At 38.6% G+C, this 15,110-nt stretch overlaps 1 protein-coding gene across 1 annotated transcript in view; it reads left to right on the forward strand.

Annotated features, from left to right (window-relative positions):
* Nucleotides 1-15,110, forward strand: part of DCHS2 (dachsous cadherin-related 2) — a 104,555-nt gene that overhangs the window by 68,740 nt on the left and 20,705 nt on the right. Inside the window, exons 8-13 of the mRNA XM_021530219.3 lie at nucleotides 4,114-4,271; nucleotides 5,361-6,195; nucleotides 7,129-7,368; nucleotides 11,309-11,443; nucleotides 11,687-11,896; nucleotides 13,141-13,998. Of these exons, the coding sequence (XP_021385894.2) occupies nucleotides 4,114-4,271; nucleotides 5,361-6,195; nucleotides 7,129-7,368; nucleotides 11,309-11,443; nucleotides 11,687-11,896; nucleotides 13,141-13,998 (2,436 nt within the window). The remainder of the gene's footprint in view (nucleotides 1-4,113; nucleotides 4,272-5,360; nucleotides 6,196-7,128; nucleotides 7,369-11,308; nucleotides 11,444-11,686; nucleotides 11,897-13,140; nucleotides 13,999-15,110) is intronic.

The following is a 15,110-nucleotide window of genomic DNA, read 5'->3' on the forward strand; positions in this document are numbered from 1 at the left end:
AATACAGAAAGTGTTTTTCAGGGCTCTCTGCCTATTCATGTATTTAACCATACCTTCCTTCAAACAGCAATTGGATTTTCTTACTGGCTTCACTGTAGAGCCCCCAGAGGGGAGTAAGTAAGAGTTCAAATTATAAAAATAACAAGCAACACAAACTATGACTGGTCTTGCAAAAGCTGTCTCTGGAAAGAACAAAAGCATAAAAACAGCAGCAAACACACCCCCATCTCCCTCCCTGTCAAATGTAAAAAAACACTAAAAAATCCCTCCCAGACTTGGAACTAGATATTTTCCTGATAAACAAATCCAGAAACATCTGAGCTTCTCTGATACTAATTTTTGTGTTGTTAGTTGGCTCACAGCCTTTAACATCTGGTCTTCTGTTTCATGGTGAAGTTTTTGACTGGTTTATATTTAAAATAGTGTTTTCTTGTTCTGGGATACTGTTCAGTACTTAAATGTGAAGAAGAAACATGATCTGATTTACAGCCATATTTTTTAAACAGAGAGACAGCAGGTTAATTGGAGAACTCCATGCAGGGCAGTGCTCTATTCTTCAGTCATGGGGCTGCCACAAGATGGTGAGCTGCAAGTGTCAGTGTCAGCTGTTAAGCTTGTAAATGTTGGTGGGTAATTTTTAATGTTATTGAGATCTTAAAGAAATTTCAAAATAGCAGCAATATATTAAGCTATGCAGGAATGTTAATGACAAATGCCCACAAAATAAGTGAGGAAAAATCTGTAAAGAACTATGAGGTTTACACACCAGATGAATTTTAGGTTACAGGGAAGTTTTCCTTCAAAATGCCCCTTCCTCATCCTGGAAAATCAAAGCAAATAATCCTTTAAAAATGTATGTGTATGGAAGTGGGTGGTCACATGACCCTGCCTCAATTTCTGTGTTATCACTAATTCAGAGAGATTAATCCCAGCTGTGTGTACTATTAATTCCTTAGTGATTCTGGCAGTCAGTGTTTTCCTGGTCTTCTTTATGTCTGTCAATAGGATACAGTATAGCATTTATAACAGAAATTAGTGTGTATTTATAGGGCATCTGGAACTACTGCTTTGTGTGTTAAGTCTAGCATTGACAGAGGCTTTTACAGTCATATTTAGAGCAATTATGTGACTGCAACATTAGCCCTTAACTACACAAGTGCCAAGAGAATCCTAGTTACACTGCTAACATGCACAAATAGCCAAATGCTCTCCATGTGTATGTGAAGAAGTCCTTGTTCTCTAGGATGACTTGCAAGCAGCATGCAGAGCATTCATAGACTTGCAGAGGGCTACATTTCTGCACGAGCCCTCATCATGTTCATGCTCTTTGGGAGCCATGGCCTTGCCTTCCTCATTTCTGTTAAAGGAAACAACTTTGTCATCATCTCAAAGAGGAAGGACTTGTTCAGTACAGTAAGTATTTTAACACCTAGGAAAGAAACAGTTGTTCAGGAAATTAGGTAAAAATACATAGCTATCACTTTGTGCAGAGGTCAGTAATCTCTGAAAAATCTCTAGTGTTACTTTCTGACTGCTTTCTGGGTAATTTTGCCTAAATGCCATTTTCTGTAAGGCCTGAATGTTCAGACAGCCAAAGTTCACAGTAATACATTGCTTGGTGTTTCTCAGGCCACCATTTTTTTTTCTTTTTGGTTCTAAACTGCAGTTTCTATTATTGTCTTTGAGAGCACAGAGCTGAAAGAGCATCTGAGTTTTAGACAACCTCATGTAAATGAAATATGTTGGAAAAGGCAGAGGTGAAAAATTTAATTGTAAACACATATGTATTGGCAGGTTACTTTTGCAAGCTCAAGGAGAGACTGAGGCCATTGGAGTCTATTGAGAGATTAATTTTTTTTTCTGTTCCATGTTTCATCTGCTCTTTCCAGTTTGCTTATTTTTTATCCATTTCTACTATATTTTCTTCCATTCCTCCTCAGATACAAAAGGACCTATTTAGGGTGTATGATATAAGCAGCAGTTGTCTAATTCAGGTGACTTAGGGAGATGAGAGCTAAGGAAATGTTTCTGGAAATGCAGAGAGTGTGAGCTTTTAGAGTAATGACTGACATGCTGTATAGGTGTTAAACTTTTTTCTCAGTGTAAAAGTTTTTTTCTGACTTTCAATCAAATAGCTACATTTGGAATACATTTAAAAAATAGATTGATAAAACTACAAAAAAAATAGGGAACATTTCAGTTTTGGCTGTCTTTATAATGTGGTATTAGATTAAAAAATGAAAATGTGAAACACAAAACAGAAATCCCAAGAGTTTTTTCTTCTATACAATGACTTTTTCCTATATTTTCAGACTGTTTTTGTTACTTTCATTGCCACTGAAATATGCACAAAAATATTTCATGCAATATTTGAATTTTAGTGTAAGTGCAGGTTTTAGCAAAATACTAAAAATATAAACATGCAATTCACATTATATGTTCTGTTTCTCATACCTCCTGTGACTTTTGCTTAGCTGGAATTTTGTGTCATTAAATATTATGTGGAAGAAAATAGCAGATCTGTGACTGTAGACATATTGTTGGGACCTACCCCAGGAAAGTAAACTAAAAGCTACTTGTGAAAACAGAAATATAACAGCATTAATATTTTGAAACTGCCATGAAAAATGCAAAATGAAAGACTGTCTCACTCAATATAATTGTCTCTATATATTGTTTCCTTTTGTTGGAAATTTCCTTGTTAATATTCCAGACAGCAAGACTCAACCCAGAAGGGACTGATGGAGAATTAGAAAGCTATATTCATGCAAAAAATAGCAGAACAATATTGAAAAGAATTCCTGTTTGTTGGGTGTGAATACCCAGTTTTCTAATCAGTTTGCTAAGTGTTCTTTTTCTTCAAATATTACAGGGGCAAATATTTTACAGTTGCAGGTGATATAATTGGATACAAAAGTGAGCATCTATATGTACAGTTAAATAATCTGAATGTGCAGATTTGGAGAACATAAACAGCTTCATGCTCACTTAGGTGTCTATGGAAATATAGATTTTTTTGCATGTTTTGTGTACTACATCTGCACTGTACTTATAATGATTGTGATTTTCTTAGTTTCTGGTGATGTATATGTTTCCCACTTTACTAAAATTTTAAAATAATTTGTATGCAATTTCTTGAAAAAGGGGGAGCCTTGTGTCAGTCTTTTTTTCCCCAGAGGAGGTTTATATTGGATATTAGGAAAATTTTCTTTACTTAATTGTTTGTCAAGCATTGGAACAGGCTGCCCAGGAGGTGATGGAGTTAGTGCCCCCAGAGGTATTTAAAAGACATATAGACATAGTACTTAGGAACATGGTTTAGTGAACTTGGCAATGTTGGGTTAAAGGTTCCACTCAATGATCTTAAGAATCTTTTCTTCAACTTAAATGATTATCTAAGTCATGAAGAGCTATTTATTAATCTGTGGTAAAATTATTCTTTGCAACTCTCAAATAAATGATGTGGCTGCAAGTAATAATTTTAATTAAAAGCCACTTATTATTAGAGTGCCACCAGTCCTTTTTGAAATATGTAAGCATAATTTCCAATATTCATATGTTTCTCTGCAACAGCTTACTGTAAGATTGTAGCTATCCCCAACTGGCTGCTGGTACAGAGCACAGCCAGAGCAGGTGGCACTGCTGCAGTCACAGTGTATTGTAGGGGTCAACAGTGCTCTTTGCTGGCCCTTTAATGTGCAAATCACAGGAGGTACTTGACCCTTCATGCCAGTTTGGAGACTAAGACTTAATTCTTTCTCTGGCCCTGTCTGCCAAGGTCAGAAATAGGAGGACCAGTCCTGGGCTATCTGTCACCCTCCTGATGCACACACCATAGGTATGAGTAAAGTTGGTACAAAACTGGGCTGCTGCTTTAGTACTCTCTGCAGTTTCTCCCCATATTTTTCTAAATCCACAGTAAGTGCTTTATAATAACTAGGTACTCAATGAAGAAAGAGGAGGTGAACCAAACAAGCCAGAGAGATCCAAATGAGTGCAGCAGGTTCCTTTCCTCCAGGTCCTGCTCTTTTTCACTGTTCATTACAATGTTCAGTACTATGGAGGCAAGCTGTTACTGATTTGCAATAACACATACCCTTTTTTACCCCACAGAAGAGGATGTAGGATACTTCCAGATTGATGCTGTCAGTGGAGAGTTAAGAACAACCCGGCCTCTGTCACATGCTGAGAGATCCAGCTACAGAATGATGGTGATAGCCAAGGACCAGGGGATGCCTTCGCTTCAAGGACGTGCTGCTGTTTACATCCAGGTATTTATTTACCTTGTATAGATAGAACAATTATGTTAAATTCTTCATTTCTTTAAAGAAAAAAAAAAATTTGGAAAAAGGCTGGGAAATAAACTTAAAAAAGGAAGACGCTCAAAATTGTAAGCACTTTGTCTCATGGTAATTTTCCTTAGCTGTTTTTCTGTTGAGGGAGGAAATGAGAGGGCAGACTCATTTTGATTTGTTAAGAATGCACAACAGCATTCTGGATCATCTTGCAAATAGATGATGCTTGTGCTTTAGGAGATCATTGGAAACACTGGGAAATAGGAAAATATCCAGGTAGGCAGAGAGAAAAATATCAAGTGGGACTGAAAGTGGGGAAGTGCATAGACTTTTTTGTTTTCTCCACTAAGTTGCTCTCTTTTCTAAATTCTGTTCCTATAACCTTGTATATCTCATGTCTTTGTGCTGATTTATACAAGGCTGCTCTTCATGGGAGTGTGAAATGCAGCATGTGCTCATTCCATAGCCAGCCACCTGCTGTTCATTGAGCCACAGTGGGGCTGCTTTGTCCAGGCCACCTGTGCACTCCTCTGTCAGAGGCTGAATGTCATTGAGGCTGCTATTTTCAAGTAACCCTAGAGATGGTTAATTTTGGATAGCTTGTAGCTTCAGTCCAGGCAAGGCAAATGCTGTTCCCACATTTAAAGAGAGTTAGAGGACTCCTCTCCCTGAGCAACAGGAGAAACAATGGGTGATGAACTGACTGTAACCCCCATTCCCTGCCTCCCTCCACCCCTGGAGGAGGAGGGAGGGTTGGGGGAAAGGTGTGGTTTTAAACTCTTATTTTACTTCTCATTATCCTGCTCTGATTTTTTTTGCAGTAAGTTTAGTAATTTTCTCTAATTCTTGTCTGTTTTAGCCATGATGGTATTTGCTGAGTGATCTCTCCTGGTCTTTATCTCTGCTCATGAACTTTCATTGTTTTCTGTCCCTTGTCCAGTGGCAGAGCGGAGTGAGAAAGCAGCTTTTCTGGTACCTGGCATCCAGCCAAAGTCAGCCCACTACACATTACAATATTCATAATAACAGTGGGAAAGTATTGCAGTCTTTGTGTTTTGGTTGCAGGTGATCCCACTTCCCAATGGGAGGTCTGGCTTTTCTCAGCACTTCAAGCACTTTGTCATACCTGAAAATTTTAAACCTGCACAAGTGTTGGATTCTCTGAAGGTGCCGAGTAACCAAGGAGCACTTAACAGGAAACTGCATTTCAGCATTGCTAAAGATGATAATATTCATTTTGAAATAGACAGCTTGACAGGAGACCTTTATCTTTCTAAGGAGCTTGACTATGAAACAGATTCACACTTTCTTTTGCAAGTTATTATAAAGGATTATAATGATCCCCCACAAAATAGCACTGTCTTCCTAAGTATTGATGTAGAAGATAAGAATGACCATTCTCCACATTTTCAAGATGACTTTGTAGTGATTGGCATAGAAGAAAATGTACCCATTGGCACTCTGGTTTACACATTCAATGCAAAGGATGGAGATGGTGGTTTTCTGAACAGCAAAATAGAGTATTCCTTAGAAATAAGTAACACAGGTGAAAGTCCATTTCTTATTCACCCTTTGTATGGCACCTTGACCACAGCTTCTCCACTGGACAGGGAGATTACTCGTTCTGTGATCTTGACGGTGTTTGCAGAAGATCAGGCAATAAATCTGACTGACCGTCGGCTGGATTCCCTGGCTGTCAAAGTTGTTATTTTAGATATCAATGACAACAGCCCCAGTTTTATGTCTTCACCTCTTTCCTATGTCATGGAGGATGTGGAAGTGGGCTTCCTTGTACACCACATAATTGCAAAGGATCCTGATGAGGGAAGAAATGGACAAGTTACATATTACATTCTTTCAGGCAATGAAAACAAAGCATTTGTACTGGATAAAATCACAGGTACTGTAACTTCTCTTCTCTGGGGTTTCTTGTGTTGTGATTCTCACAGTAACATTTGGGAGTGTGTACCATACAATAGTGAAATACTACATTAGTGTGGCACTCTGCCCAGGTGACTTACTGTCCTCAGGGGTGATTGCCTTGGGCAGCGCACCACACAAGCAGGATAGTGCAGAGCACAGTAGTCAAGCACTGTGAGACTCAGCTCAAAAATTTTGGCATAACACTGTTATTGTGCTGTGTGGGTGTACTGGGGAATCTTCTAATAGTGTATTGAGGAAGGTAGGGAGAAAATGCAGTGAAATGTTTCATTCTGATTTTGGGATGATGCATACTTAAAGCATGTGCACACATGTGCGTTATGATATGTACACATGAGGAAAGGCAAAGTTGAGATCAGGCAGTCTGCATTATACTGTGGGTGGAACGTGTTCAGTGAAGGTTCAAAGTGCTGATGAATTTCATTCTTCAGCCCTCTGAAATTCTCTGCTTTCTAACTATTATACTATATTCTCACAAATGCAAATATCGTCTTAATAGTTGTAATATTTTCCGGTTCTTACTCTGATTTTGAATCCATTAGGTGATGCAGCTGACACTGATTTACAGAGCTCCTAACTGCATAATTTACATGCAAAAGAAGACAAATATTTAAGTTAAATATAGCTAAAAAGTTAAGCCCTAAGTTAAATAAAAAGCAATTTCTGAACTTCGCTTTCATTTTCCATGAATCCAAATTTCCCTGGATGCCAAAGGCAGTATTTCTGGCCCAATCAGCACTTTAGAGGGAATCAAAGGTAATGAATGACTGTAAAGTCTGGAAGCCTCTCAGCAGTGGCATGATGATGCTACATTGAAACTGTGAGTGCTGGAACAGCTAGGATCCTAAGCTGGACCAGGGTACTCTTTTAAAACCTTTTTTCTTTAAACTAGGACTCTTAACTACAGCTCAGTTTCTAGACCGTGAGGTTCAGGAGCACTACAGTTTGACAATCATGGCTCTTGATGAGGGCAGCCCGGCTCTCTCTGCCACACAAGTTCTAACCATCATTGTTCTTGATGTGAATGATGAGACCCCGAGATTTCTGAAGCAGCTTTATGAGACTGCAGTTCATGAAAACCGAGATCCAGGGGAGTTTGTCATAAGAGTGGAGGCTGTGGACCGAGATGCAGGTAATTTGTGTCCTTTTGCTTGTAATTTACTTGTGGACCATAGTAGACCAATCCAATCTTGATGCGTGTACAGCTGTTGTGTCTTCCTGAGGTAATGCATGTCTTTTGAGTTTCAAAATATGAGTTTTAGTTCAGACTCTCGATCTTTAATTGGAGCTTGGAGGTATTCTGACTTGCGCTTTGGGGCAGTTTCAGCACTGATGGGTATATTAAATATAAGATGTGTTCTTGTGTGACACAGCATATCGTAGGTTTCACATGAAGAAAGCCAGTGTGCTCTGGTTATAAATCAGTGAACAATATTCAACTCAAAGTTTACAGCTGAACATTTTGTTGCTCTCAATCAGAGCGTTTTGGATAGTTTTAAAGCAGTTCAGTAGTCAAGAGTCCTGGTTTTAGAATACAACCGGCAAATGTGCATTCATCTTTTCTGTCCAGAGAGGGGCACTGTCATCCAAGGTTTTCAAGCTGGTTGAGCTGTGAAGGGGTAGTGGAAGCTGCTCCGGGTTTTAAATAGTCCTTTACATGCTAAAGAGTGTTAATGTATTGCTTTTCAAAAATACACAGAATGGATCAATAAGATGTGGGGATGGTTCATCTCCTCAGTGAATCACATGTAAGGACTAAACCTGAGAGAGTCTGCTAAGCAACAAAAATTCCCTCCAGTTCTTCAACTACCTGCTCTTTTGAACTCCCTAAAATGCATAGCATATGATGCTACAGGTAGTCTGTGTGCTGGAGCACTTATACAAGGTCTGTGTGATAAATAATAAAATCTGGAAAGATAAATATTGCAATACTGCCATCTTTGGCCCAAAGGTAGTCTCAGCTCTGTGAATGACTTCATTTTTACTGTGGGTTCACTTTCAGTACTTTATTTAGAATTGTGTAAGACTTAACAACAGACAATGGAACTTGTTAGCAAAATAATCTTATGTATTCAGTAAGATTTATAATTTTAATGTAGAGCACATACTGATTGCAAAAGGTTGATGTGGGCTCAGTAGATGTATTATGTAGAAAAGACATTCTCCCACAAGTATGTAAAGTATTTAGAAATTAGGAATGTGTATGTATTCCTGTCTGTTATGATCTCCATAACACCTGAGCTGTACTGCAGTCTGCCTCTGTATCTCACTCTTCCAAATATTTTCTTTCTTTTGTGGATCACAGAAAAGGTGATACTTGAAGAAAGGTTTGGAAGATAAAGGAGACAACTGAGAATTTGCTTGAATTCTTCTCCCTCCTTTTCTATCCCTCATATTTTTTTCACATCTTGTGGGAAATACAGCAGAAAGGAAATTTCCAAAGCAGTTAGTGGGAGGGAGTCTGGGTGGCTTGGCAGGGTGGAGAGGAAGGGCATTCCAAGTGTACTGGGTGGCATAGTGTGTGCCTGCCTGTGCAGACACTTTGGGCTGGAGCACTGCTGTAGCTGATGGTTCCTTCCTGCTGTTTTTTTTAAAGTACATTTTCCAATAACCACAGTCCTTCTGTTCGGTCTTTTTCTCACATTTGCATGATTTGGCCCCATGTCATGGGTGTGTCATAGAATTTTTTTAAATTAATATAGAAGTGATGTTCATAAAGTAAGAAAATTTGATTTATATAGGAGTCATATAAATATAATGCTACTCACTTTTTTTATGTTTTGGAACACAATTTTTGAATACGATTACTCCTGTCGTGGGCTTCTTTTTTTTTTCTTTCTTTTGTTTTTCCATTATATATATATTTTTACACACTCTTTAAACCGCAGTTCACATCCCAGTAATATTTGCATAATCTCAGTGAAGGACTTTTTCCCATCACACTTTTTTGTTCACTTTGTATGTTCCCTGTGTGACCACTGGGAGGAACCAGCCATTATCAACCTTTTCCTTTCTATTTCATTCTTTGTGACTGGAAGGGGGTCATTTTTGGGGGAAATCACAAGTAGAATTTCTGACTTTGGAATAGTTTTCTTTCACACGAATATCCTTGAAACCCTCCTGCACATTACAACACCTGCACTTAAGTTGCCTGACTTTGGGAGCCTTTAGGGAGCCCTCTGTGCTCTCACCCCTGCCCAGCTGACAACTGACATCTCAACATTAATTGCAAGTGTAAAAGATGTTAACTTTGGAAAATATGCATGTTGGAAAAATACACACAGGAAAGCAAAGATACTGGCAGCATAATTAAAATAGGTTGTGTTTTTTTCTTGAGTTAGGCCTTTGCAGAAGACTAAAATAGCAAACCAAACTAGCATTTGGTAAGTCTCCTTTTAAGCTGATGTGCACCTCTGTGGTTCAATCGTTATGTCTGGAGCCTTAGGAAAAAAATCTTAAAAGGTTAATAGAAACCATTGACTTCAAGTTATGGGACAGGGCTTACTGCTGTTCATTAAACATTATTGTAAAATCATATAAAGATGAGACTTGAATCTGGATTTGGGGCAGGGGGGCCATTTTTTATTTCAGTTTGTAATTTCAGCCCCTAAAGTGTGACTAGTGCTACTGAATAATTAACCCACAAGTTGGATTGAATGCCAGTGTGCTAACTGCTGTGCTGTCGTGTGTGCATGTGTACACTCAGCATGCTCCTCTCCTGGGCAGAGTGTGCAGCTTTTTCCTAATGCTACTTTATACTCCTAGCAGTTGGATATGGGAAAAGAGTCAGTAAATGCTTGGTAAATAAATGTAATTAAGATGTCACATATCTGTGTTCTTTAAGAGTTAAAAGTTTTAACTTCAGTATTGTGTGAATAGTCAACTTGGATGGCACCCATGTTTTTTCAGCCCTGGTTGTGAATAGTGTCCATTGTGGAATCTGCTCAAGAACAAACTGGGTTCAAGCAGCTCAGTTGCAAGAGACAAGAAGCTAATAGTATCAGACCTGCAGCTTTGTGTCTCTTTTTTTCCATCTGTAGCATATGGGTGATAAAGGATAGATAAATGCAGGCAGAACTGTAAATAGCTTTTAAAATTTAGTTGCATGCTATCTGATATGGACAGATCAGATAAATGTATGTTAGTAACCTGACACTTGGAAGACATTCACCTTGATTGTCCTCACTGATGTGATTTTTCTTCCTTCTTCCATAAAGCTGAAAAGATTTCTGTAAGTCATTTTTCCTCCTGCTGTGTATTGTATTCATCCCTCCCTTGACTTAGTTTAGGTGTGAATGCATTCATGGTAATAATTCTCTTAATCAAATTTCAGTAGCAGTGTCAACCACTTAACAAAGCTATTCAAAGGCAAATGAAGTTGAATATGTTAAAAACTATAGGCTCTGTTTCTTCTCTCACATGGGTGTTTCCCCATCAACTCCAGTGCAGATTGTCTTGTGTTTGACTGCAGCAGATGAGAATAGGTAGGCAGTGTTTGACATTGAACAGGAGTTTTCATATGACTAGAAGTATCATGTAATTTTTCAGGTGTACCAACTGTTTCTGCCCTACTAAAGGACTAATTCTGTGTGGGAAAAACACAGAATGGTTGAATGGAACATAAGAAAAAATTAAAAAAAAAAAAGGACACAATAGTCAAACCCTTTGGGTATAACATAGGATTAAACTAATTAAAGGTAATAATATAAGTGTGATGGAGATGACATTATACTTTCCTTGGGAGGATGTTGAAATGAGAAGAAATATGAAAGGGATTATCTTACAACCACAGTAGGTAAGAATGTTGAGTCTCATTTCCTGCTCAACTATAATGGGCAACTTTGAAAGAAAGGTTTCTAAAACCTTTAAAAGTTTTAGCCTATTTCCTAGAGAAAGGTGGGAAGGGTAATATCCCTGCACAATATAACTATATATCAGACAACTGATAGGTCTGACCGGGAACTGTATGGAATTGTCATTCAGAAGAACCTGGAAGGAAAAGAAAGAAATAAGTAGACCTGAATGTGAGAAGAGTTGCTGTGTTTTACTAAGATTTCCATTCCGTTTTAAAGGGCTGAATTCCTTGCTTCAGTACGAAATCTTACCAGGAGTTGGTTATGAGAAATTCAAGATGAACTCGGACAGTGGAGAACTTGTAACAGCTGCATCACTGGACAGGGAAAACCAGGAGGTTTTCAATATTAAAGGTAGCAGTTTGAAATATCTATAAATGCCTCTAGAGTGGGAAGTGAGAGTGAGTGAGGTATTATTATCAGCATTACGTTTTTCTTGCCTTCTGAATTAGATGCAAGTGGTAAGATTTTCCAGTACAGAAGAGCATATGCTTTTTGCATAGGACAAATAACTCTCTACTCTGATATTATTAAAGAACATTAATTGTTGCGACTACAACCACTGAATGAAATGTGCTTTCTTTTTATTGATCTTAGTTTTGGTTCTGGACAGTGGAACTCCGTCATTGTCAAGCACAGTGACAGTAATCTGCACAGTGCTGGATGAAAATGATCACTCTCCCACATTTCTTCTTCCTCCCTCTGAGATCTTTATTCCAGAGAACCAACAGCTTTCTGTTGTTTACATTGTCCGGGCTGTAGATATGGATACTGGCAATAATGGAGCTCTAAGATACAAAATAATTGGTAAGTTCTATTCCATCATTTTGTTAGCATAAATCAGGGAAATATATAAACAGCAGCATCCAAATTTTAGACTAGTCTTGACTTTACCAAGCCTCCCTAGCTCCCATCTTGTCAACATGCTTCTTTTATGTGGAAAATAAAAGAAATCTTTCACCCTTTTGTCAGCACTAATAAGCACTTCCCAGGCATACTTTCATTCTGCATTCTGGATTTGAAATAGTGCAGAACACAGAAACAAAAAAAAAAAGACCAAATGCTGAAATGAGGCATTAATCATGAAGGCATAATTTTTGTCCTTTTTGTTATAGTTGTAGAAGTGTGAATGTAAATATTTCCTTGAAAAGATACCCAAGAATTAATTGAAATTTATTTATTTAATGATATTTATTCAATTTTATTTTGTGAGGGATTCTTTCACCCAGCAATTAGTAATGCCATACTTGGCTTCCATCTTGAAAAACTCTCCCTTGTGTCCACTATGCCAATGTAAGCTCCACAGCTGTTCAAAGCCTCCTGTAGTATCTTTGGACAAATACAAGTTTGCTGTGCTTACTTTGGTTTGTGGCTCTTAGCAATAGCTCAAATGTAGGCAGAGAGCTACTGTGGTAAAAACCAACACATTTTTCTTTGAAGAAACAGTTATGAATTCCTTTGTTTTCTTGGTTTTAATGTTGTGGTCTTCTGTGACATTTAATTTAGTTACCTCTGGTCTTTCTGCATGTTATAAAGTATGCCAGCCATTCACTGTTACTAAAAATGCTGACTTTTCAGTTGACTGGTTCATATTTATTCCCAGTGCCCCCAAATTATGACCTTGTACAACTCTTGAATTCCAAGAGATAGGTTTGTAGAAGAGAACAAGGAGCAAACAATGACAATTGTCAGCAATGTTTTATAGATTTGTGTAATTTGTAACTAAGGTTGGGAAGAGGTCACTTCATGCAGCAGCATAGATGCACAAGCTTTTATAAGGTGGGCTGGTTTGGGAAAAAAGGTATGCATCTGGCCAAAATGCCAGTCTGTAAATTGATATGACGTTCTGCATTTGTTATCATTGCCACTTGCTGATTTAAATGAAATACAGGTTTTAATTTGTATGAGAAATAAAATACGTAAAAGGCTCATGAACACCAGCTGTATGAGCAATTGGGCCTTGTTATTGTAATTAGCATGGAGCATTCACAAGAGGTTCTTTTTCAGAAGTAGTTGTTTGTGATAATTTAATTTTTTTATGTGTTTGAAAGGTGGAAATGTTGGAGAATACTTCATACTAAATAACACATCAGGCAAGCTGCTGATCACTCGTAGCTTAGACAGAGAAGACATCAGCAATTTCACGCTTGTAATTGAGTGCCATGACCTAGGCAGTCCCTCAAGAAGCTCCTCTGCACAGCTCTATCTAACAGTCTTGGATGAAAATGACCACAGCCCATTGTTTGCGAAGACCCAGTATCAAATCTCTGTGACAGAAGACCTAGAGGAAGGCTCAGCCATCCTGGACCTCTCTGCTTCTGATGAAGATGCTGGCCTGAATGGTGAAGTAATGTATTCCCTCATTGATGACACCTATGGAGCATTTGCCATCGATAGTGTCACGGGATCCATCATTACTACAAAGGCACTGGACAGGGAGACCAAGTCCCAGTACACATTTAGGGCTGTGGCAAGTGACTGTAGCACCCATTTTCCAAAGAGCACCACTGTCAGTGTTGTAGTGCACGTTGATGATGTCAATGACAATGATCCTGTCTTTTTGCAGAATCCTATCAGGGTCTTTGTGCCTGCTGAAACTGCTGTGAATGAGACAGTAGCCAGTGTGAGAGCAGAGGATGTGGATCTGGGATCAAATGGAGCTATTGTTTTTAATTTGATGATGGCAGAAACTGTATTTCAGATCGATGTGAAGACAGGTGACATCATTCTTCAGGAGCCCTTGGCTTCCAAGGCCTTCAGTACTCAGCTGCTGGTGACAGCTTCAGATCAAGGCACCACACCTCGAACAGCCACAGCTGTGGTCATTGTCTTTACAGAAGGGCAAGAGGAGGTGATCTCCTTCGGCCACAGCCTGTACGAAGCAATTGTGCCTGAGAACAGTGCAGCAGGTGGGCATGAAATCCCTCTTCTTGGAGTCACTAATCTCCCCTCCTTTTGGGCTGGTAATTGTGATGAATAGTACAGGGAAACCTTTTTTTTCTGTGCAGCAGCAGGGAAAAGTTAATGTGAATGTAGCCAATACCTCTTTGCCCCTTTCAAATGCACCAGCATGAAAAACATGCAATGGAGGAGGCGCTGTCTAATGGTCAGTGGATTCATTCATTTAGCAAAATTAATGATGGGCTTTTTTTAATGGCAGCATTTATTTGTTGTTTCTCTGAGCAATGCACACAAGCTCAGATGAATTGAGTGTTGGAAACCACTTGCATTTCTTGGGAACCTGGCATTTCTTGTTTTTACAAAACCCTTCACAAACTGTAGTAGCTTTCATAAATACCTTACTGAAGTTTTGAACTTTGCAGAAGAAGGAGAAAGGGGAGTAGGATGGGGTAGAGAAGGTACCTATTGGTACCTTGGCTATTGGTACATGGTTACTTGGACAGACTTCTGCAGTGTCTCTCTGGGTAGAGACTGCACTATGAAATGACACCTATGGACAAACCAGCTTCAGTCACAAGGCGCTAACAGATTTATTTGGATTTGTTCTCGATATTGATAAGAATTACTGCTCTACTTTTTATCATTCAAAGAACATTAGTAGTTTCCCTCCAGCCAATTAGATGTGGTATCTTCTCCAACATTGGGATTGGTTCTGTCCTGATTAGGGGCAGAAAGGAATGGCTTTCACAAATTTCTGTCCACAAATCTCACTATTTAATTGGCCAGATGTATTTAAAGATCTGACTTGCATTATATTCTCAATTTAAACAGCTCATGAGGTTCACCTTGAACAAATCATTTCTCTTTTATAATTCAAACTTCCCTCAGTAAAACAAAAGCAGTATTCCCTTACATCCTAAGGGTTTTTTGAGAGTAGTGCATTCCTAGATCTTGAGTAACAGCCTGCATATTGGATTATGAATTAGTAAATAAGAAATGTGTTAGTAATTTTGGAAAACCAATCAATATTCTTGGATGATTGCAAACAGAAGAGAGAATGAAGGGTGAAGAAGGCTGTTGCAGTAATTACTGCTGTGGTTATTCAGACATTTCTTTCTCT

The sequence above is a fragment of the Lonchura striata genome, chromosome 4 (genome assembly GCF_046129695.1).
Source record: "Lonchura striata isolate bLonStr1 chromosome 4, bLonStr1.mat, whole genome shotgun sequence".
NCBI lineage: Eukaryota > Metazoa > Chordata > Aves > Passeriformes > Estrildidae > Lonchura > Lonchura striata.